At 46.3% G+C, this 24,824-nt stretch overlaps 1 protein-coding gene across 1 annotated transcript; it reads right to left on the bottom strand.

Annotated features, from left to right (window-relative positions):
* Positions 1-4,242: 4,242 nt before the first annotated feature.
* On the bottom strand, positions 4,243-23,426 carry LOC149277407 (retinol dehydrogenase 7-like). The gene is made up of 4 exons (XM_089502957.1): positions 23,105-23,426; positions 11,078-11,336; positions 5,336-5,499; positions 4,243-4,463 (listed from the first exon to the last, which is right to left on the bottom strand). The coding sequence occupies exons 1-4, from the start codon at positions 23,424-23,426 to the stop codon at positions 4,243-4,245; spliced, it is 966 nt and encodes a 321-aa protein (XP_089359083.1).
* Between the last annotated feature and the right edge of the window lie 1,398 nt (positions 23,427-24,824).

Consider the following 24,824-nt stretch of genomic DNA (forward strand, 5'->3'; position numbering starts at 1 on the left):
TACATCCTATGTCCCAATAACCATAATTCAATAACGAGGAACCCAAGTCTACCCAATAATGCTATGTCTAGACATCACAGCGGGTGTCCCATAATAATAAACTCCTTCTGGCTGTGGGTTAATCTGACTGCCCTATAGCCAGAGTCTTACATGTAACTATGGATCCATATGCCTGTGTCAATTTACCATACTACCCTATAGCACCACAGGTCATTATTATTATGAGTGACTGATTTATCACCACACTCATCTGATTGGGGTCTATAGAATTCTTTCCCATCAGCCCCACACTGCCATACACCCTGATCTATTAAGTAATATGACCCTGTCCCATAGCCATAGGGCTCCGTCTTACCGTACATCCTTGCTCCTCTATCCACATATTATATATCAGATCTTATACCATCCCTACTACTCGGGTACTATAAACTTTCATTTCCAACCTCCATTCACGACACCCTCACTCGTCACATGACTCCGCCTGGTATCGCCTAACGCCCCCGATAAGATGGTGCACCCTCAATAAATCAACCCTTACCTACTCCCTGCTCCCATATCACCTTCCAGGACGCTTTATTCACTCGCTAGTCGCTACTCTGCGAGCTGTCAATCTCCATTCCTGGCCCGCCTATCGGATGGCTTTACTTCACGAGGCGGAAGTGATGTACGCGGAAGTTGACTAAAACGGCTTTTGCCGTGGCTGTCATAAACGATGGACGGACAATCTCTGGTGTTGGGCATTGACGTTGGCACCACTTCAGTAAAAGCCGTGTTATTGGACACCGGCTCGGGGCATGTGGTGTGCAGCCAGAGCCAAGATACTCATGCCGGGGTGCAGTGCCGGGGTGTACACCACATCAATGTTTGGCTTAGTATATAGCGATAGGAGTTATGCTGGACTATTGTCAATGTCTGGCTCAATGTATATTGATAAGGATTACGCTGTACCACAGTCAATGTCTGCCTCAGTATATAGTGATAGGTGTTATGCTGTACCACCGTCATTGTCTGCCTCATTATATAGTGATAGGTGTTATGCTGTACCACTGTCAATGTCTGCCTCAGTATATATTGATAACAGTAATGTTGTACCACCTTCAGTGTCTGTGCCAGTATATAACAATAGAAGCTATGCAGTTTGAAAATGTGTGTGTGGGGGGGTGCCACATACAGGATCCGCCCCAGGTGGCAAATATGCTAAGTACGCCCCTTTGCCAGATCTTGTCCTAACGATACGGAAAACTACTGCACTTAGGCCAAGTAAGAGATTTCCTCCTGGGGAAATTTGTGTAACATATAAAACTGGGCATCATTAACACCTGTTTTTGGTCATTATTTTACATCTAAAATTATCCATGCAGATAACTACAACTTAGTAAATTATTTGTTCCATTGTATTTTTATTTGTACATTTGTATGAATAACTGGTATTAAAAATCTATATTATTTAATTTTCATAGGAAAAACTAACGTGACCTATTTACCCCTAGCTATGGCCCCTTTGGTCATTGTAGAGTGCTGTGATATGACATATCCTAGTGTTACTTAAGTCACCTTTAAAGCAGTCTGTGGAGGCTGTAGCCGTAAATACAATTTTTGTCTTTTCAATTTGAACAATGAAGGTACTTTCATGTGCATTATTTTAGGAGCCCCCCTGGGACAACGAAAAGCACACATTTGGAGTCTCATATATGATCAGCAGTGTAGACCAGGAAGGATTGAGTGCCAGATTTTGTGACCCTGGGAATCTACCCCTTCACCTTGGGACCTTGATATTGGGGGGGGGACCCTGAGAGTTCTTAGAAATTGTAAGTACAGCATACATATATGGAATGTTAGGGGTCAATATGACTTACAGGGGTTTGCCTTGAATATTGTTAATGTGGGATGAGGGTTCTTGTTTTATAAAGAAAAGTATGAATCACTGTTAATGGGATAGTTTAGTGTCCCTGATACCCCCATTTAGGAGGAATAGGTATTAAAGTACTTTAACATGCATTTTTCCAAAAGAAAAAAATCAGGGGTGTAAATAGAAACCACAGGCCCCCCTACTTGACCCAGCAACATGTCCCACAGTGCCACCTTTGTCCCAAACAGCTTGTGAGTACCATCCTAACCCCAAACAGTCTGCCTGTGCCATCTTTGCCCCCAGCCGTCAGTGGGTCAGTGCCCCAAACAGCTTATCTGTTGCATCATTGCTCCCAAACAATCTGGCTGTGCCTTCTTTGCCCCTTGCCTCACCATTTCAACATACACTCTGGCACACATATATATATATTAGAGGAAATAACATAGGGGCAACACCGCACATAGCTGAAGTGGAGGTCTGATAAAGAGGCAAAGAAGCCATTAGCACCGGCCTGCTCCGATATAAAGATTTTTTTTTGGGGAGCCGTCCGAACACTACTTACTTTTATTAGATAGTCCTGTGTGGCCGATTAAATGCTTCCCCCTGTCTCCTGTGATCAGGGAAGCTGAAACACCAACGTGAGTCATGACACCCCTGAGATGCTGTCACCCCAGTACAACCCCATGTGTACAGCCCCAAAATATTTTTATTGATATATTTATAAAATTGTTTTGTATAGTATAACTTTGTAATTCATAAATTAGAGGTATTAATTTTTCTGATTAATTGCACACCTTTGCACTTTCATTGATGAGTCTTTATAAATCTCATTAGTCAATTTCTGTTAATTGCCCCTGAGGAAGTGGTGGGTGTACTATGAAACGCATGGGGTTCTTTTGATTTATTTGTATACAAGTGGTGTGAGATTCCATAGCACTTTTCTTTACACCAACATTGTTGCTAATTAAAACAGCTTGACGTTACGTGCTACTATTTTCATTGCTGTATGTAAGTCTGTTTAGGTGATTTGGTACACAGTATTGGAGGCCGAAAGCCGCAGTACTTACAGACGAGTGAGAAGCTTATGTTATTTATTTGAAAGTTCAAGTTCTTACACTCCTCCAATGAATGTTTTAATTAATATTTTGATTATTGCATAAAGACCAACGGTGTGACTTAAAGTACTTTTTTTCACCAGTTTATCTATTCATCTATTTATAAATGTATTCATTTATATGAAGGTTTTATATACTTATATTCGGGAGAATATTCATGTACATTCTTCATGTTCTTTTTTTTCTTTATTTTTGGTAGAAGGGGTTAATACGGGGTTAACGTGGTACAGACTACGCAGCAGCTTTGGCGCCAGAATTTTAAATGTCCGTACGAGCAACTCTATTGGTCGCCTGCAGGGGCTTCCTCTGCCATCAACCAATGAAGTACACCTGCTGGCGACCAATAGAGTCGCTCTTACAGACTGTTAAAATCCTGGTGCAGCCACTTGGCTGACAGAGACCACTAGTTTCCCTGCTCCAACAGTTAAAGGTCCGTACAAGTGACTTTATTGGTCGTTTGTACAGACTTTTAACTGTTGGAGCAGGGAGACCAGTTGTCTCTGCTGGACAAGTTGCTCCACCAGGATTTTAAAAGTCTGTACGAGTGACTCTATTGGTCGCCAGCAGGGGGCTCATCTGGCATCAATGCTCCCATTATCTAGGCAGCATGGCAGGGGTTAACAGGAGTGGAAATTCGTAGGTTCGCCGCCAGGAGTTAAATAGGCAGTGCAAGTGAGCCTATTGGTTGATGCCAGAGGAGGACCCTGCAGGTGACCAATAGAGTTGTTCGCACTGACGGCGAACCTACGGATTATCATTTCCGTCAACCTCTGTGATGCTGCATAGATAAGGTAGGCTAGATGGGGAAGGGACCAGGGAGATTAGTAGATGAAGACTAAAACAAACGATTCTTCATGTTGTGTGTCTTCGTCTTTGTTTTGCTGCCGCCGCTGCTGTTTCTTCGTTTTTTCCGTTTGACCGACGAAAACGCACTATTCATGTTCGTTTTCATGTTCACCAAAAACGAATGCACAAGTCTACTTAGAACCTTTAAAGCTTAAATGTGCAGCAACTCTTAAGTAAAGTTCTTACATAGTCATTGGTGGTCAAGGAGTTTATTTGGTGCCACCTAAACACTACAACTTGGTCTTAAGGCAATGGCATAGGACATTTTATGTGAACAGGATAAACTTCCAGATATCTAGTGCTTATAATTGAGATACCATTTAAGATAATCTTGAGAAATAAACACCTTAATTACTCAGCGTGCCTCTTCTATCTTTAAAAGCGATTGGGTGGTTAATGAAACAATTTACAAAGTTATTAGAATAATCATGTCTACTTTTCTCTCTGAGCAGGTTTAGCAGCAGAACGAGTTAACACATAGTCAGATATGGCAGTGGGAAGATAGGAAAGAGGCAGGTAGTAGAACTTGGCGTCCCAACCAGGAGAGTATCTTGTCCAGGGGTAAACAGCAGTCAGGGCATGTTCCATGCAGTCTGTGACTTTGTTTAACTTGGTACTGGTACGGCTTGTTAGTATCTCCAAAGAATTGTAATCTTTGTAAAATAATAAATAAAGCAGAAAAAGATAATTAGTATTTTTTTTCTTTCCAAACAGCCAGAGCAAGAATAGCAATTTCATCTCTAACTATAATGGGAGAGAGGTAAAAGCTGATTGTAGAAGAAACATTTGCACAAAGAACCGTCTTGTGTATACTTGCTTGGGTTAGTGCTAGATAATGGGATATATTCACTAAGTGGAGAGTTGTGGTTCCAGTTCCTTTACTTTGTTACGCATTATGAAGGGTCAACCCCAATAATCTTCCGTTGCAGGAAGAGTGGCAAGCCCTGTATAATATATATCGACAATTTGAAATCTTCTTTCGGGACAGATTCATAGAGAAAGAGAAACCTTTTTGCACCTCTCTTTTCTCTGCAAATTTAAGTGCATTATTCTGGCCTCTCCTTGGAATTCTGGCAAAAGGGTGGAGCCTCTTCCCCCTTTTGCAGGAGTGCACCAAGAGGAGGTTCACAGAGAAGAGGACGAAGAAAGAAGACAGACGATTAAGAAAAGGTAGGGAGACACTGAGAGGGAGTGTGGATGAGAGTTTGAGAGACCATGAGAGAGTGTGAGATTGTTCCTGACAACTTCATAAGGATGTGGACCCTCAACTCTTCTCTTTAGGAAATAGACCTGTACGTATATATTTTTTAAATTTCTCTGCAACAACAAAGTAACCTTTCAGCGAGCCAATGGTGAAGGCCATGAAAAGCTGTTAAAAAGCCTACAGAAATAATCAAATGGGCTGCAGGTGTAACATGATTGCAAGAATAGACAAAAACATGAAGCATTTTTTGTGACATATATAATAATACTACTTACAATGCTGTCATATTCACATGAACCCCCCCCCCCAAAAAAAACCTACTTTGCTGGTAAAATGCCATTCCATATGCTTCCTTAATCTCAGCAGGGGCATTTTCCCACAAACGCTTAAAGTTGTTTAAATGTGGCTCGGTAGAACTCATTGGTGTTTTGAAAGCACCGGGCTCTATGATGGAAACTTTGACACCAAAATTCTGCATTTCTCTTCTGCAATTATAGAAACGGTCTGTGTTAGACATTTAAAAATCAGAACAAGCTAAATGTTTAATGTACTAAAACTAATAGTAAACACTCAAAAATACCTTTTTCTTTTAACAAAAAGTTTTTATTTGTACAACAATTAGTACCTATAAGGTCTTGCAAATGTAGCCAAATTCTAATAAGGCTTTCAATGCAGTAGTTAAATATTGCTGGGTAAAATTTTTACCCCTATCCAGCCCACTGCTGTCAGCTGGTCTGCCTCCGATGTCAGTCCTAACTGCGTCCTGCAAGAGTAGGCTCCAGAGCCCACGAGTTCCCAGGTATGATCATGATGCATGCAGGGTTCGAGGAATTGAAAACATTGTGGGGTTTTGAGAGTAACACCCGCAGGACCTTTTTTCTTTTCACCAACCAGTACTATCAAGCTGTTCAAGTGACTAAACATTAAATTCCAAGTCTTTGATGATAATAAGCTTCCATCCAGGACATAAATTACTACTTGTAATTGGGTATAGCTTGTATTGATTTATACTTTACATATCTTGTTAGATAACTGTCACAGAAGCCTCCATGTGTCACGAACGGGGACTGGGTCCATACAGACGACTGTAATGACCCACAACGCCTAATGATGGAATTTCAGGAGTCACTGTGCAAGAGCGGAGTAATGGGACCAGATGCAGCGTAACCACAGTTCCCTGAGTGTTGGGCCATCAGGATTGTGTGTACAGTACAGATAACAGGATCAGGATAACAGAGATAAGAGATCTCTGGCAGCTACAGACAGCAAAGGCAGGACAGAGCCAAAGGAGTAGAAACAGGTTGCAGAATCAGGAATACAGGTTACAGGGACAGGCTACACACAAGATCTCACATACATAGGAAAGGACACCCCTCTGCCGGGGCACGGGACACCCCTCTGCCGGGGCACGGGACACCCCTCTGCCGGGGCACGGGACACCCCTCTGCCGGGGCACGGGACACCCCTCTGCCGGGGCACGGGACACCCCTCTGCCAAGGCACAGAACAGGACACCCCTCTACCGGGGCTCAAGACAGGACAACAGAGTACAGGGCTGACAAGACTGACCAGGTTACACAAGACTATAGAGAAAAAACAGGACTAAACAGAATAGACTAGACAAGGACATGAATAGAACCCCTTTCTAAGATAACAAGATTGGAGATTTTGTCACATATTATGGCCATAGCATGCTTAGCCCACCACTACGCCAAAGTACTCCAATATATCGGTAGGGCCTAACACTAAACCCTGCCTACTGAATTACTAATAAACAAACTAAACATTGAATCTAAACACATATCAGAGAAAGACATATACGTGAGACAAACATAACGGGTGGGGCACACCTTATAAAGGGAACAGAAGCTGAAGCTAAGGGCAGGACTGGAATCTAAGAACCAGAAGTTCAGGACAGAGCATAAGGAAATCCAGGAATGGATTGTAGCGAGACAGGGGAACTGTAGCGAAACCAGAGATATGCAGCTCTGCAGCCTGGATGGGGGATGACACCGTGCCATGGGTCCCGGAGGGGACTGGATGCCAGCCTCCTTCCTACAGACTGCGGGCCCTGGTATGGAGTGCCAGGTTTCCCAAAGTACCAGAGACTCTAAAGACTGTGGAGCTAGGACAGATTTGGGGTTCCTGCATTTTGGGAGGGGGTTTATGTGTGGTTCTTGTCTCCCTATTGTATCCCCAGTGTATCACATGCCCTTTTGCTTGACCGGGTTCTGGCCATAATCCTCTGGAACTGTTTCTCGGCTAGGACCCGAGCAATTGCCAGCGGACTTTAACCCCTCATAACCCAGAAACCATTGACCCCACCAAAGCGTTATTTGGGGGAGTTAGCCCACAGTTGGTGGGGTACAGACCATGGGTGGTTCGGAGGGGGAGCCTCCTATGGATCCCCAGTCCCTGTGACTTCCAGGAGAGCGGGGGTCAGCCGGCGGGGCTATGGAACACACGCCTGGTTATATCGTGGTCCGTCCTGGGGAAACTTTAAACTGCTACCGCTCGAGGTCCCCACAGTGGATCTTGCCGCTTTTTGGACAGGATATTCTAAGGACTCCAAGCTATCCATCGGTACCCCGGTATCACCGACGATCCCTCGGGAACACCCTGAAAACAGTGGTTTGGGGTTATACGGACATTGCAGGGCTTGGTTGCCTGAGTGTGGGGCCAGGCTGTCTGGGCAGTGTGTAGATATGTTAATGTGATTTATGGCCCTTTCATCGTTGGACTGTATACAACGCTGTGTGTTTTCCCAATGTTGTTGTTGTTGTTCACCTGGACATTAGTCTCATCTAATGCTTCAGGGGCTCGCTATATCACTCATTGTGCTTTTCAGGACAATTACAGCATTGTATTTGGCTACGCCTTGGCGGGCTACAGTGCTATTACATTGAGGATACCGAGCCAGTTCCTGATCCCTTCCTCACCTGATCCCTTCATCGTCTGGCACTGGAAGCGGTTAACCCTTGCGGTTCTGGGAGGAAGCAACGAACATAGTAGTTCCTGTTTTACCTCAATACAAGTCTTGTCTTGTTATTGGGGTAAGCCTCAGTCCTGCCCTTATCAGGGCAGTAAAGGGCTGTATTGCTATACTTCTGTATATTACAGCACAAGCAGGGCTTTCTTTAGGTACCATTGTTTTTATCATATCCTCTAATTTACTATTAACAAAATATAAAATATGGTAATTTTTTTTTTTTTTTTTTTTTTTAGCAAAGGGACTTTTTCTCACTTTTATTTCAAAAATCTTTTATTCATCTGCAAAAATTAATGAAGAAACCTGCTAAATAGATTCTACTATTTGTAGCGTTTTGCCATTTCAGATCCATTTTTTTCTAAATCTGGCCATTCTGCCTCATGCGGCATTTGGGACATCTTTGAAACCGGCCAAACCATATTTTTGGAAAACTAGACACCCCCCGGGTATTTAAAATGCTGGTATTTTAAACCTTTCAATGCACTAATTCTATCACCAGCCTTTGTCAAACTTTATGATGGTATTTTTAGTTTTTTTCCCCACACACATTGTACTTCAGGTATGTTAAACAACACCCCAATATGTGTTCAGCAACATCTCTTGAGCACAGTGATAGCCCAGATGGGTTTGTTGGGTTGTTTGGGGACTAAACGGCTATAGGCCTGACTGCCAGCCTCCTCCCTATTGACTATGGGCCCTGGGTTTGTAAAGACTTCTGTGGCTACCCCCAGCAGTATCATCTCATCACTGGCTGAGGGGATTATCTCCAGCAGACAACCAGGATCTGCCACCAGGGAGTGACCACCATTCTTTCAGTTTAATGTTGTATAAATCAGTCTCCCCCCCTATTGTATTGTTAATCTCGTTACTGCCCCTGTTGTCTCTGGGAGGCAGATTAAGGGGGCGGTTTGTGTCCCAATATCTTGTTTTATGTTAATCTGTGTTTTGCTGGGTATATCCAGCTCTGTGGGTCCAAAATAAATCAGTCTTCGTTTGGTTTTACCCTACACTGAGTCTCGGCTAGTGACTGGGGAACCAGGGAAAGTGTGTTGTCCCAGGCTAAGGGAGCACAAGACAGCGGAGGTAGTCGGTCGGACTAGCCAGCTCCGTGACATTGGTGGCAGCAGTGGGATTGCTGAGGGGCACTTTCTTTCTACCGGGATTGACCGACAGGACGGCAGGCTTCGGTCACCTTGACGAGGACATGGATGTGGTATCGGGCTACTGCGGGTCATCCTCTAATGCTACACAACTGCCCTGCCTACAGAACAATACCAGAATCTGATGCAACTGGTTCGACGGTCACTATGGCAGAGGGCCGTTATATGCCGGGGTCAGTGTCTTCCAAGCTCCGAACAAAAGATTAGAGACCAGCGGGAACTACGGATGTCATTCCTGGGACAGCAACCCCAGGAGCAATGGGTATCCGAATTGGACAAGCTGGTCCAACAGGAGGTAGAGCTGGAAAATCACTATAGGGCTCTGCAGTGGTATACAGAGCAAGCATATTGGGGAACTGCGAAAGAATGTTCTCCAGAGGGCTATGACTTTGGTGGCCCCGGATTATTATGGGATAGTCTTCAGGAGGATCCGGACTTCGGCAGTACAGCGGAGTGGCGGATTGAGGACATCCGAGATTTCAGGGAGTGGGATCTCCCAGATGCACTAGGACTTAAAGGTGATTTAGACTTTTTAATTACACAGGAGTGGGAACTGGAGAAGGCGTATAAAAAACTGTTTGACCGTGTTCAACAGAATGCCCCAGTGTCCAGGGATTTTGTGGATGGTATCGAGTGGTCATCTGAGGATGTTAACCCAGGCGGGGTGGATGGGACTGCGGTCTCCACCCCTGAGTCCCAGGGATACTGGGCAGCTAATCGAGATCCGATACCAGAGCTATGTGACTTTACACCACAACCGGATCCAGAGATTGTGAATCTAATTGATTTTACATCTGAGGATGTTGGTCCGGGAGGGCTTGCAATTGGCTTTCCTTCCCAGCCCATCTCCCCAGCGGCAGCGGAGGAACCGGTCCTCCTTCCCCAGCGGCAGGCCGACCCACAAGATTCCCTAACCCCAGCTGAAGCGCTGGCAACCAGACAGAGCATCGCTGGCTTCTGCCCAGCACCTACCAAAGCTGCAGGAATTCAGGGAGATACAGCAGCCGACCCGCCTCCACAGCAGAAGCAGGGAGGTGGAACAGCCGGTCCATCTCCCCAGCGGCAGAACCTAATTCCGGGACCAGATCAACCTGACCTCCCTCCTCAACGGCAGCAGGAGCACCAGGGAGGGGATGCAGGAGGCATCCCTCTCCAGCGGTACCCGGGAGATGGCACAGCCGGCCCATCTCCCCAGCAGCAGCACCAGCACCAATTTTGGGAGGGCATTGATGGGCCAAATAAACTAACTGACTACGGAGTCAACCCGTTTGGGGTCTCATCCTGTGTCAGTCCAATTCGGAGGGGGGTCATTCTGCCTCATGCGGTATTTGGGATATCTTTGAACCCGGCCAATTCAATTCACCCAATTTTGATACCAAAAAATATAAACCCCTGGTAATTTCAAATGCTGGTATTTTAACTTTTCCTATGCACACATTTTACCACCAGCCTTTGTCACAGTTTGCCGTAGTATTTTCTTTTTCCACACGCATTTTACTTCAGGTATGAATTTACTCCTGGTATACGCCCCTGTCAAACAACATCTCAATATGTGTTCAGTAACATCTCCTGAGTACAGTGATATCCCCTGTGGATGGGTTTGTTGGGTTATTTTCGAGGTAAAATTCCACCTTTTATGCAAATATGTCCCATATTTGTGGCATCTTTGAAATGTGGAGGCAGAACAATAAAAACTGACAAGATTAAGCGACCACATTAAAATGTTTTCAAGAACATACAGCAAAACAGTATGTCATGAAAAAAACCATAAAAAAAGATTAATACCTTTATACTACACACTTAAATAAAGAAAGTAGGGAAATGTGGGCAGCACCTTTGATCACTACAGAAAAATTCACTGATGTTCATGAATTGATGTTCTATGCTCCCTATAGTTCAGTTTTACTATGCTTACCTTAAACTGTCGGAAAAGGCTTGAACACCATATTTAGAGGGGCAGTAGCCACCTCCAATGGTAGCCAGTCTTCCAAAACAGCTTGAAACATTAACAATGCGTCCTTGAGCTCTTCTGATGTGAGGCAGCAAGTTGAGCGTCACGTCAACCATACCCAGAAAATTGATATTCAGCACCTTGGCAAAATCTTCCTTTCTTTGCCATTCATTAGGGCCAAGTGAATGCCCAAATCCAGCATTATTCACTAGACCCCACAGCCCTGCAATACATCAAAGAGTATATAAGCAGAACTAAATCGTGTATTTTTATTGACAATTGATAAGAGCATAAAGTTAAGAAAATAGGTATTTTATTAGTAAAAAAATGTTAGCAAAAAATGCATTATGAAAAACATACAGTGTCAAGAAGGGTAAATGGACCTTGTTTTTTGTATTACTTGTTTGTAAAATGTAGTATAGACAAACACAATGTGCTTAAACTAATAACACATGCACACAATGATAATATTTTGTGTCTTTATTGAACACACCCATTAAACATCCATAGTGCTGGTGGAAAAAGTAAGTGAGCTCTTGCATTTAATAACTGGTTGTACCTCCTTTGGCAGCAATAACTAGACTTGTGCATTTGTTTTCCGGCAAACATGAAAACGAACACGAATAGTGCGTTTTCGTTGTTCAAACAGGAAAACGAAGAAACGATAGTGGTGGCGGCGACAAAACGCACACGAAGACGCACAAAACGTGTTTGTCTTCGTTTTTCGCGGCGGGCCCGCAAATTTTTCAAAGAAGGGGAGGACAGAGATTGAGTGGGCTGATCTTCGTTTGTCCAATCAGCTCACTCTTGTGACATCATGCTGAGGGCTCGTCCAATGTCTGTGCTGCTCTTTTTTTCTATATGAGAGGGCACACAGTTTGCATTTGAATCCACTCATTTTCGCTGTGACTGCTTTTGCAACACTGCTGTGCTGCATCCGAGCGTTACAGAGAGATTGTTCTGTGTGAGGCTGGTAATCCTCAGCCTGAATTTCTCGCAGTGTACTGTTACTGAAGTAGGTTTTTTCCCCAGTACTTCTGTGTCAATTGTGTAGTGCTGTTGAACTGACAGTTTGCTGCATACAGTGCCTCACTGGCACTGGGGTGCCCTTGCCTGCCCTGTCTTCCCTTAGTTTTTAAAATAATTTTTTAACTAGATTTTGTTTTCAGGACAGTCAGTCAATAATTTAGTTATTTAAGATGAACAGTTTGAATTATTAATGAAATAATATAATTTATAAACGTAATAGTACTACTACTATAATATATGATAATACTGTCATTTAGTATACTAATGTAGATGACTACTAGTGTGTAATATAAAATCTTTAATATTTAAATATTATTATAATTCATTTTAGCTAGCTAAATTGTATAAGCTATATTATATTAGCTTATTTTGCTTGAGGCATTTTGTCAGGTAGAAGAGTTAATTTATCCCATATAAAGATTAACCAGTCCACTACTACCCTTAATCTAGAAATTGATAATTAATTTTATTATTAATATTAATATAAGAAATCCCTAATAATTACTTACTTAGTTAATAATTTAGTTAATACATTTTAATTTTAAAGTTAAAGGTGTGGCAACGCCTGCTACCTCCGTCGGTGTGGCCAGCTCCCAAACGTCATGGACTGACAGTATTTGGATGCTTTGCCCTGGGGGTGAGCAGGGTTGTCAATTGCCCACTCATTCAACTTTTCCGTTTCCGATGCTGCTTCTTCTGGTGGTGGTGTCAGCGTCTTGTTCGCTTCATGGTTAAAGTCATGCCTCAAACGTCCCTAATGGTCAAGGTATTTTCTCCCCACTGACTGCGTCTGTTTGCGGTGTGGCAACGCCTGCTACCTCCGCCAGCGTAGCCAGTTTATGCTAGGGCCTAGTGTTTGAGCTCTGGAAGTCCGCTCCCAAACGTCATGGACTGACAGCGTTTGAATGCTTTGCCCTGGGGGTGAAACAAGTGAGTGGGTCAATTGCCCACACTGTCAGGAACCAATTTTTCGCTGCCTGAACCATGGCTTTTTTATACCTGTGGCGTTTACATCTGCGACCACTAGTGGCCACCCTCCGCCCTCTGGAGCACTCAGAACTCAGGTGTGCCTTGTTACCTGGGTTGAGCCCTAGTCTACATCCAGCTGGGCCTTGTTACCTGGATTACCCTGCCTTTATGAACCTGCCCTGCCCTTCAGTCAGGGCCTTTGTATTGAAGTCTATGGACCTTCCTGCTGTGGCTCTGCACCTGTACTGTTCCTGGTTCCCTGCTTTGTGTCCTGATCAAGTGGATTCCCTGCTTTGTGTCCTTCCAAGTGGACTCCCTGCTTTGTGTCCTTCCAAGTGGACTCCCTGCTTTGTGTCCTTCCAAGTGGACTCCCTGCTTTGTGTCCTTCCAAGTGGACTCCCTGCTTTGTGTCCTTCCAAGTGGACTCCCTGCTTTGTGTCCTTCCAAGTGGACTCCCTGCTTTGTGTCCTTCCAAGTGGACTCCCTGCTTTGTGTCCTTCCAAGTGGACTTCCTGCTTTGTGTCCTTCCAAGCGGGCTGTGTGCCTTTCGTACCCTTCCAGCAGGCTGAGTGCCTTTCGTGCCCTTCCAAGCGGGCTCCCTGCCAAAAGACTTATTACCGGTATTTATTTTGCCATACGTCCGGTTTCTTGCTTTGACTGTATTACCCTTATTTGCTGGTCCTGTTATATACATAAAATACACTGCATTACCTGGAATTCTGCTTGTGGTGTCTTTGTTTGCATAATCATGCACCGTGGGTTACATACTGAACCCCAAGTATCCCCTGCGCATGGGCTCCTACCCGACCTGATCACCCGTGTCCTGACACACTCATTCACCTTCTCAGTTTCTAAACTTCCACACGCTTCTGGTGACGTCCTCTCGTCATTTTGGCGGAAGTTCCTTAGGGTCAAATGGTGATGCTTTTGGACATTCTCTCTCCCCCGATTGCAGTATACTAATATAAAATATGAGGCAAACAGGAATATTGTTTTGGATTTCATCGCAACTCCTGTAACCTTAAATATTCTCTCTTGCTTTGCTATGGTTCATACTAGACTTGGGCGCTGACCAACTCTTTGTGTTCGTCTTTGTGAGGAAAAACATCTACGTGTTCCATGAATATTCGCCTGTTCCTGTGTTTGGTTCGGGCGAATATTTGTGGAATAAGAAGATTTTGTTCCTCACAAAAAATAGTCGCTCGTACAGACCTTTGACTCCTGACGGTGAAACTCCACCGGGGAGACCACCTGCTCCAGGAGTTAAAGGTCTGTACGAGCGACCAATAGAGTTTAACTCCTAACGGGGAATTTAGCCTGGGGAGACCATTGGCCCCCCGCTCCAAGAGTTATAGGTCCGTATGAGCGACTCTATTGGTCGTCGGCAGAGAGCAATAGAGTCACTCGTATGGACCAGTTCCGCTGTCAGGAGTTAGAGGTCCATAAGAGCAACTCTATTGGTCGCCGCCAGGGGCCTCCTCTAGCATCAACCAATTGGTTGATGCCAGAGGAGGCCCCTGCAGGCAACCAATGGAGTCTCTCGCACAGACCTTTACTCCTTGCATTAACCTATGGATTTCCGCTCCCGTTAACCCCTGCGATGCAGCGTATATAAGATAGGGTAGATGGGGAAGGGACCAGGGAGATTAGTAGATTAACAGACAAACATGAAGATTCTTCGTGTTGCGTGTCTTCGTCTTCGTGTACGTTTTGCTGCTGCCATGTTCATTTCTACGATATTCGGGCTGAACAATGAAAATGCACCCTTCGTGGGGGGGCGTGGCTGGCCGGTCTTCAAGATGGACGCGTAGTCACTTCACTCCTCCGTGATGCCCTGTATTTCGCCCTAATTTCAGCGTTTACCTCTACCTTACCTGCTCCATCAGGTGGCTCGGTGTCTCGGCATGCCAGGCAGTACCCGAAAACCCGCAAAACGGAAAACGGTACCTGCGATTTTTCACCGAAAATCCTCCGCTCCGGATCTTCCCGCGCTTTCCCTCATGGAGCCTGTGGGCCCTTCTGCTGCGGTGCCTGTGGCGCCATGCACGAAGAGGGATGTCGACGAATTGAAGGACCTCGTCCTTTCCGTTAAGCAGGACCTCATGGATCACATCCACAACGAACTCCGGGTGTTGACGAGAGATGTTGCCGAAATCGGATCCCGGACAGACGCCCTTGAACGCACGCAGACTGATATCCAGAGGGACCAACGCCGAATGGAATCCGACGTGGCCGCTCTGCAACAAGAGGTTCTCTCTCTGCAAGATGCACAGGAGGACCTCGAGAACAGATCGAGGAGAGCCAATTTTCGCTTGCGGGGCATTCCGGAGACCCTGCAGGATATGCCGGTCATTCTGGCCCAGGTCTTCACCCAACTGCTCCCTCACGTACCTGCTGGTGAGGTCCCTGTGGACCGGGCCCATCGGGCCCTGCGCCCTAAGCCTAAACCGGGTGAACGACCGCGGGACATCGTCGTCAAACTCAGGGACTTTTCTCATAAAGAGGGCCTGATCAAAGCTGCACGTACCACCACCCTGCGGATTGATAACTGTGAGGTTCAGGTCTACTCGGACGTCGCCCCCAGGACCCTGCTCCGTCGGAAGGCCCTTAAACCTCTCACGGATCACCTCCGATCGCACGGCGTTCCCTACCCTTGGAGGTTCCCGTTTGCCCTCCAGGTCGTCCGGGGTGATGTGTCACGCACGGTCAAGTCGCTCTCCGATGCTGAGTCTCTGCTCCATGACTTGGGCCTGCCTGCCATCGCCGCCGGCCGGCGGAGGAACCGACAAGATCCGGGTCCCCATCGGGCGGGTGAGTGGTTTGACGTTCCCCCGGCACCGCTTAGGCGTGACTTGCCGGCTCCTGATGCTGCCCGCGTGGCTGACTGATCTCGGCTACGACGTTTCCTGCTGCCTGCACGGCTCCACCGTGTATGGTCTTCGTTGCACCCCTGCCACCCCGGCGAACGGACGTGTCCGCTTCGACTTCCCGGGTGTTCGGTCCTCAGTGATGTGTTCCAGCCCCTGCTGCTCGTCGCCGGTCGCCCCTCGGTGCTTCCGGATGCCTCGGCTCCCTGGACGCCTTCACTCCCCGGTAGCTCGTTCTTCGGCCTCGTCGCCGGGGGCTCCCCGCCGTTTGGACTCCTTGTGCTGGGTCTCGTCCGCCCCGACCCCTCGGACTTACCTTGTGGTCGTTTTGTTTGGGGCCCTCCGTGCTGCCTGTGTCAGCTAAGTTCACCATACTGAATTTTATTTTTATTTATTTAATTTTTTTTATTTTTTTTTGTTTTGTTTTGTTTTTTTGTTTTCCATACATGTTTGAGCCTTTATTTTGGTTTTCCGTTATGCTGTCGTTATACACAATTGGCTGGCGCCGGGCCCGCCCTGACACTTTCTTACACCCGCTCCTCATTTTCTTTCGCCCATATGTTTTAGGCACGTTTCTACCGGCCGTTTTGCCGTAATCTCGCCGTGCCGTCACTACTTCCCCTTTTCATTTGCTATTTTAGGATCACTCCCCTTGGCGCTGTCGAGATTTTAAGCTGATGGCTAGAGTGGGTTTATTTTAGAACCTTCTATAGTTTTTCCGACTCCCGCGATCTGCTTTTCGGATGCCGTTTGCCCTGCTGGCATGGTATTCCATACCTTACCACTAGGTGGCAGACGTGTTTTCTCCATTTTCTGCAGAGCACTACAATTTTTTTTTTTTTTTTGCATATATGTTTAAGCCTTTGTTTTGGTTTTCCGTTATGATTTACTTATGTACACTTGGCTGGCGCCGGGCCCGCCACGACACTTTCTTCAACTCATTCCTCATTTTATTATGCTCCTTTGTTTTGTGCATGTTTACACCGGTCGTTTTTCCGGATTCTCGCCGTGCCGCTGCTACTCCACTTTTCATTTGTTGGTTAGAGGTATCGCCTCCTTTATTAGGGCTGGAGGTCCCACCTTGGTGATTTGCCATGCCAGTTCCCCCTCGAGACCTTTATTGGTCACTTGATCTGACACCTGAGACTGTGTCTCGGACGCCGAGTCAGTGTGGTGACTCGCCGGTCAGATTGCCTTACTCCAGGCTGCCCTACCTGCCCTTCATTCCGTCCTGTAGGGTTCTCTGGCAGCTCCTACCCCGTATGCTGTATCCAATGTGTGTATTGCGTTTTTTGTCCCCTCTCCTTGTCCCTCTTTACCCCTTTTTTTTTTTTTTCTCTTTTTTCTCTTCTTCTCCCTGTCTTTCCTTACTTCTCCCTTGTTTTCTTTCTCTCTTCTTTCTTCTCCTCAGGCGCTCCAGGTTACCTTCCGTCTCATGGCTGCCACATGGCCTCTCAGCTACTTACCTACTTATCTGAATGGCGAGTGACGTCAAGATAATCTCACACAATGTCAAGGGGCTGAATTCCCCCCGGAAGAGGCGCCTGGCCATGACCTACTACCAGCGACACCGAGGTGATATTGTCTTACTCCAGGAAACGCATCTTCGAGCCTCGTATATCCCGTCGTATTGGAGCAAACATTACAGTGCACACTTTCACGCCCCTCACCCAACTCTGAAGAAGAATGGGGTCAGCATATTTCTCCGCTCCTCCTTGGGCTTCCAGCTTCAGAAAGTGACTGCTGACAAGTGGGGCAGATACCTCCTGGTGACTGGTCTCCTGCACTCCCAGCCAACGGTCATCCTCAACGTTTATGCTCCCTCCACAGTGGCTACCTCTTTCTACGCGCACATCACGGATCTCCTGCTTTCGCACCGCAATCACCGTGTTATAGTAGGAGGTGACTTCAACACGCTGTGGGATGCTTTTCTGGACAGGCGGGGTCCCTCGCCCTTGCTACATCCCCCTCCTAATTCCAAATACCTCAAGGAGTTCGTGAAGACAGCTGCCTTGGTGGATGCCTGGAGGCTTCTCCATCCGAAAACCCTGGATTTTACCTTCTATTCACACCCTCACCAGTCCTACTCTAGGATAGACTATATTTTCCTGGGGCAACAGTCGGCTCATTCCGTGGTCTCCTCCGTTATTCACCCTATCACGTGGTCTGACCACGGTGCCGTGGAATGCACTCTTCACCTGTCTAGCGCACCAAAGTCGCGGGGACTATGGAGACTCGACGAATTTCTGCTCACTGACCCCCTAGTGCTGGAGGAGCTGAATAGAGACTTAGAGGACTTTTTTTACCATAATGAAACCCCTGATACTGACCCGCTCCTTGTTTGGCAGACCCACAAGGCGTTTATTAGAGGCTCTTTTCTTCGTATTGCAGCTCGCCGCAAGCGTCTCTACCGGGAAACTCTGGACTCTCTTACTTCCAAGCTGCAAGATCTGGAATCACGTCATAAACACTCCTTGGACAGTAGTATTCTTCACGATATCATTCAGCTGCGGGGGGAAATTAACCTCCTTCACAGTAGACAGGTTCTGCACTCCCTCAATGCCACCAATCAGAAGTTTTTTGAAAGGGCCAACAAGCCTGATGCCATGCTGGCCCGGAGGCTGCGGGCGCAGAGGAAGTCGCAGAATATCCCCAAAATTGTGGACTCTCACCAGAACACCTGGGTCCACCCTGCGGACATTGCCAATCAATTCGCTCAGTACTACCAAACCCTATATGATGGCAACAAGGCTCCAGACAACATGCATGATCAAGGTCCCCTGCTCCGTTTTCTGGACTCCCTCCCCCTACCGACCCTTTCCCCGGGTCAGGTCGACTCGCTGAGTGGCCCCTTCATGGAAGAGGAAGTCCGGTCTGCCTTAACTTCTCTTAAGCCCTCTAAAGCGCCGGGCCCGGATGGCCTCCCGGGCTCCTACTACAAAAAATTCCAGTCTCTGCTCCTCCCGCGCCTGCTTACCCTTTTCAATAGGTTTCTGTCGGGAGTCCCACCCACGAAGGAGATGCTGCAGGCCAAGATCAACGTTATTCATAAAGACGGTAAAGACCCGTCCAGCTGTGGCAGCTACCGCCCAATCTCCCTCATAAATGCGGATATTAAATTGTACGCAAAACTTCTGGCGACCAGGTTGGGGGCGGTTCTCCCGTCGTTGATTCACCCGGACCAGGTGGGCTTCATTCCTGGCAGGGAGGCTCCGGATAACATCCGACGTACCGTTGACCTGATTGCTGCGGCCAAGATGACTCGTCAGGGCTCTATGTTGTTGGCGCTCGATGCGGAAAAGGCCTTCGACAGAGTCGACTGGACTTATATGTGGGCCGTCTTGGACAGATTCGGTCTGGGAAGCAGCTTCCTCCGGGGGGCCCGAGCCCTGTACTGCCATCCTTCAGCCACCGTAGCCCTGATGGGCTGTGAGTCGTCGACACTCAATATTTGCAATGGCACGAGACAGGGGTGCCCGCTTTCCCCGCTCCTGTTTGCGCTCTGCATTGAGCCTCTAGCCGTGGCTATTCGGAACCATCCTGACATAGCGGGCATTCGGATCCATGATACTCAGTACAAACTGAGCCTATTTGCGGATGACATTCTACTCACCATCACCAACCCGCTCGTTTCGCTTCCAAACCTCTACGCTACCCTCGGCATGTTCTCCAGGCTCTCAGGATACAAAATCAATGAAGCCAAATGCGAGGTCCTGGATCTCAACCTCGCTGACTCCACCAGGAGCTCAGTGGCCGCCAGTTTTAATTTCACATGGCAACCTTCCCGGCTCAAATATTTGGGTATCCACATTACTAGAGACTTTGCTTCGCTGTACCGAGCTAACTTCCCCCCTCTCCTTTTAGCTCTTCGACGGGAGCTCGACCAATGGTCCCGCTTCTCCATCTCATGGCTGGGCCGCATATACACGGTGAAAATGAACATCCTCCCCCGCGTTCTCTACCTCTTCCGAGCGCTCCCGCTCCCTGTCTGCAAAGCTGACATCACAACTTTTCAATCCCGTATCTTCCGGTTCATATGGAGCCCTCGACGCGCCAGGATTAATAGGGCTACAATGTACAAACAGAAGTCGGCGGGGGGCCTGGCCGTCCCTCATCTGTACCTGTACTACGTGGCGGCTCGCATCTCCCAGTTGGAAGCTTGGTCCTTTCCGGCCTACACCCTACCCTGGATAGATGTTGAGCGCTACTATCTAAACCAACAGATTCAGAAGGTGCTATGGATGGATCCTCCCTTGCCTCTGCGGACGGAAGTATTACCATCCATCACGGCGGCCCTCACCTTGTGGCGCACGTGGAACGCCAAGCTCCGTCTCCGTGGCTCGGTCTCCCGCCTCACTCCTCTGTTGCACCACCCACTCTTTCCGGAGGGCCATCATGTATCCCTTTTCCGTTGGTGGAGGGAGGCCGGTCTGGATTACCTTGGGGTCGGTGGTCCGGGCGGGGGCGATGGTGCGGTTCCAGGAACTCAGGGATTCCAGACACATACCCCCCAGCGAACTCTTCCGGTACCTGCAGATCCGTCACTTTGTAGACGCCCTCCTCAGGAGAGGCGCCTTGTCTCAGCTGACTATCTTCGAGAGGCGCTTCCTTACTGGCAAGAGGTGTAAGGGTTCGATTTCCACTTACTACTCTCACTTTCTGGACGTTACCTTCCCTCACCCTCCTCCATACCGCGCAAAATGGCATGAGGAGCTTCAGCAGACCTTCCCGGACGACGCCTGGGAAGAGGCCACGACGAATGTGCACAAACTCACGGTTAACACAGTTACCAAGGAAAGGGTGTTCAAGGTTCTTGCGCACTGGTACCTGTCGCCGGTTCGGATTTCGCGTATGTTCCAGAATAGTACTGCTAATTGCTTTCGGGGCTGCGGGGAGAGAGGTACTTACCTTCACGCCTGGTGGACTTGCGACTTGGTACGCCCAATTTGGTCTGCCTGTTTTGATATGCTGTCTTCGGCCCTGGGGCGTGGCAATTGCACCTTCGCCAACTGTCGCCTTGCTGGTCATGGATGCCCCTGACCTGCCCCTGTCGCCTGCCGCCCAGCGCCTCATCCACCGCATTTGTTCTGCCGTTAAACAGGCCCTGGCGCGACGCTGGAAGGGCCCTCCTCCAGCTCAGAGTGAAATCTTAGCACGAATCTGGCACCTCCTCACGATGGAGCACATCACCGCCAAACTCAGAGATGAGCTTCCGAAGTTTGAGAGCATTTGGGATCCTTGGCTGGCTGCCTTCACAGACACTAGAGCATCTGCGTCCTTGCTTCGTCTTTAGCTGCGGCCGAGTGGGTACTTACCTGGATTGCTCGCTCTCTTCTCTTTCTCTTTTATTTTATCTCTGCTTCTCCTCTCCCTTTTTCCTTTTCTTTTGTTCTTCCTTTTCTTCCCTCCACCCTCCCTACCGTTCCCCCCCCCGCAGTCTCTACTGCCTTAATGTCTTGTTTCCTGACCGCCGCCTGTAGTTTGCGGCCGATGGCCTCTTGGCTTGTCCCCTCCTCCTTGTATAAAGTCGCCCTATGTGGCGGTGCGCTCTATTTGTTCCCTCTTTTGGGGTTCTGTATGCCATACTCCACTTATCATTACACGTACTATTTTGCTTCATCCTCTCTGTTGCTACTACGTTGCCATGTTCTGGTGCTTCTTCCAAGCCTAACACGGTTTATTTGTGAACAAGACAAAACAGTTATAAAATTGCATCGAGATCACTATGTTATCTGGTCCCGTAGGCATTTCTGAGTCCTATTGCTGATGTTTACATGTGTTTCAGTGTGGCCACTGGTTTTCTGTCTTTACGTTACTGACATGTGAACGGTATATCTGTGTATCTGTTTGTATTACGGAAGTTGTCCTACTGCTGACCTTGCAACACTTTGTTATTCATCTATATCTGGTTTGTGACTGATGCCAATAAAAGGCTTTAAACAGAAAATGCACCCTTCGTGTTAGTTTTCATTTTCGCCCGAATACGATTGCACAAGTCTAGTTCGTATGTAACGCAATCTTGCATAAAGCTACATTAGAGTTCTTGTTCTCAAAACAACTCGCCTGCAATCTGTTGTACAGTACTAAAGAGAAATCTAAAATGTGAAAACAAACTCTGCAACAACATAAGGGTGCCAGAAATATTTTGGACTGTCTTATAAATTCCTTCAATGTAAAATTTCTCATTGCAGTTGTTATGCTAATGAGAAAAACATACTCAGAGTTTCCTGCATTCAGAGTTTCATGTACAAATGTGTTTTATCATTTATTTTTTATTTTAAATTCTAGGGAGCTCCTTCGTTTTTTTTACTTTGTTTTTTTACTCCTTCCATTTTTTATACTAACTTTGTTTAGAAATAGAGGACTGCATAAACTTTTTAAAATGTTTTTTGTTGGAGAAACTCTACTTTGATCCATATAAGCATATACAAGCATCTTCATCAATAACAAAGCAGTTAAACGTCTAGGAGATTCAGACTACTACATCCTCAATATCATATTATACCGTGCAGTGAGGAAGCCTATGAGAGGCAAAATACTTTGTATCTGCATAAGGTGGTGGGAGTGTTCTGCTTTGGATGCAAGGGTACAGAACAAGAGGTTTTATCAATATACAGACTTTTATCCACTCAACTTCCATTGATCTCAGCAGCAATTTACACGCAAGTCTTTCTAGAGATATGTTTTTAAACAGTTTTTAAGTAAAATCTGCTATTCGTGTCAAATTATTCTTTATTACAGTATTATGCTACGTCCTTTTCACCTGTGATTTAATTTTGACAATGATTTATCCTGCTCCGTCGTTTGACTATTAAGTGGCTGTATCAGATGGGGATTTTTTGCTTTATAAACACCATTATATACAGATTCACAAATTAGTGTGATTATACTGTATTTTTTTCCTGTTTCATATGTCTTTATGCTGAAAAAGTCTTACAAGTCTTATTTATGTTGGATGTTTTCGGCATGGAATTTTGCTTTATAGAAATACTTACCAAGACCCATGCAATTTATTTCCTTTTTTTTTTTTTTTTTTTTACAAAAAAAGATTAGATAAACTTCATTTATTACTATGTTGTATATAAAGAGCCAGTGAATTCTGTATCATTATGCAAAATTTACTTACCTGCATCTCCAACTATACTTGAAACCCATTTTGCAGCAGCGCTCACACTTTGACTATCAGTAACATCCAGGATTACTGTCTGCAGTCTGCTGGAGGTCTCTTGTTTTAGATTGGCAGCTCCTTTCTCTGTCAGACATGCTGCGAGTACCCGCATCCCATGCTGATCCAGCTGCTTTGCGAGCAGGTTTCCAAATCCAGAGTCACATCCAGTGATCAATACATATTTATTAGAGAGATTCTCCAGTGTCTGGCTTTGCTTGTGCCACCTATACAAGAAGATCAGAGACAGCACCACCACCACGACCAGCAATGGAAGCCACATGATGACGCAGTCTCACTGAAATAAAAAACAATATATTATATTCACTAAAAGAAACACTAAACATGGATTACCTAGGTTTTAAATGCATCTACCACCCTTTAGAACCTCACTATACCCCCAATGTCTGAAATGGGTCATATTTGTTTAGGGGGGGTGGAGTGACCTATTAATGGCTACTAATGTAATTGAGTGGAACAGCATGAAAACTATGTTTTTTTTTACAAAATGTAATTTCTGCTGTTTCTATACACAGTATTGAGGTTTTTAGGTAAATAGAGCACTGGCATAAATGTATACCCAGCAAACATTCAAAGCTCCAAAAAAAGGGATAAACATGGACAAAAGGATCCATGTTCCATGAAGTTTATCCAGCTATCCAAGTGTATACGTTCCTCTAATCCATGGATGAAACTTTTGTGCTTCATTGTTCCTACCCATAGTAACCTTAGTAATAAATGGTGATGATACAAATGGTTAATATTGAGGAGTAGCATGAGCCTGTGTGTGTGTACATATTAGACTTATGCATTCGTATTCGGGTGAACATGAAAACGAACACGAAGGGAGCGTTTTCGTTGTTCAGCCTGAATACCGAACACATGAGCACTGAAATATGACTTCATATACCAGAGCTCAGAAGTGAAGCAGCGTGCACCGCGGCAGAGCAGGGAGACAGAGGACTCTCGCTCCCACTGCAGGACCTCTACAAGGTAAGTGAACTTCAAAGGGGGGGAGGGTAGATAGTGAGAAGGGAGGGAGAGGGGTAGACAATGAGAAGGGAGGGAGTGGGGTAGATAGTGAAAAGTGGGGGAGAGGGAGTAGATGATTAGAAGGGAGTGAGAGGCGTAGATAGTGAGAAAGGGGGGAGAGGGGGGTAGATAGTGAATGAATGATTGTGTGAATGCATTGTGTGAATGAGTAAAAAAATGAAATAATGTGTGGATGAATTGTGTGAATGCGTGGGAGTATGAATGAATGTGTGGATGAATTGTCTGAGTGAGAGTATGAATTAATGAATTTGTGAGAATGCATTAATGAATATGAGAATGATTTGTGTGAATGAGTTAAATAATAAATTATTGTGTGAATGAATTACGTGAATGAAAGTGTGAATTAGAGAGTGACTGTAAAAGTGTTTGTGTGTATCATATATGTGTAATTGATTTGTGGAAAGGCAAAGATGGCACAAGCAGAGTTTCTGAGCCCTGGGGACCAAGATGGCACAGGTAGGGTGTTTATGGGACAAAGATGGCCAAGGCTGGGCTGTTCGGGGACAAAGATGGCAAGTCTTGCAAGATGGCAAGTCTTATGTGTGTTATCTGAGCGCTGGTCAGGATCTACGTGAGCAATAAAAGGTGGTCACCCTAAGTACCAGGTATGCCATGCCCAAGTGGGCTT

This window comes from Sceloporus occidentalis, unplaced genomic scaffold, assembly GCF_023333645.1.
Source record: "Sceloporus occidentalis isolate IW3139 unplaced genomic scaffold, rSceOcc1.0.p SCAF_215, whole genome shotgun sequence".
NCBI lineage: Eukaryota > Metazoa > Chordata > Lepidosauria > Squamata > Phrynosomatidae > Sceloporus > Sceloporus occidentalis.

What these genes read in the sequence shown, in the direction of transcription:
- LOC149277407 (XM_089502957.1), bottom strand. Translation starts at nt 23,426, where the DNA reads ATGTGGCTTCCATTGCTGGTCGTGGTGGTGGTGCTGTCTCTGATCTTC. An exon ending in GCCTTTTCCGACAGTTTAAG is followed by an intron (nt 5,500 to 11,077) that starts GTAAGCATAGTA and finishes CTATAATTGCAG; the next exon opens with AAGAGAAATGCAGAATTTTG. An exon ending in AATGGCATTTTACCAGCAAA is followed by an intron (nt 4,464 to 5,335) that starts GTAGGTTTTTTT and finishes TATTTTACAAAG; the next exon opens with ATTACAATTCTTTGGAGATA.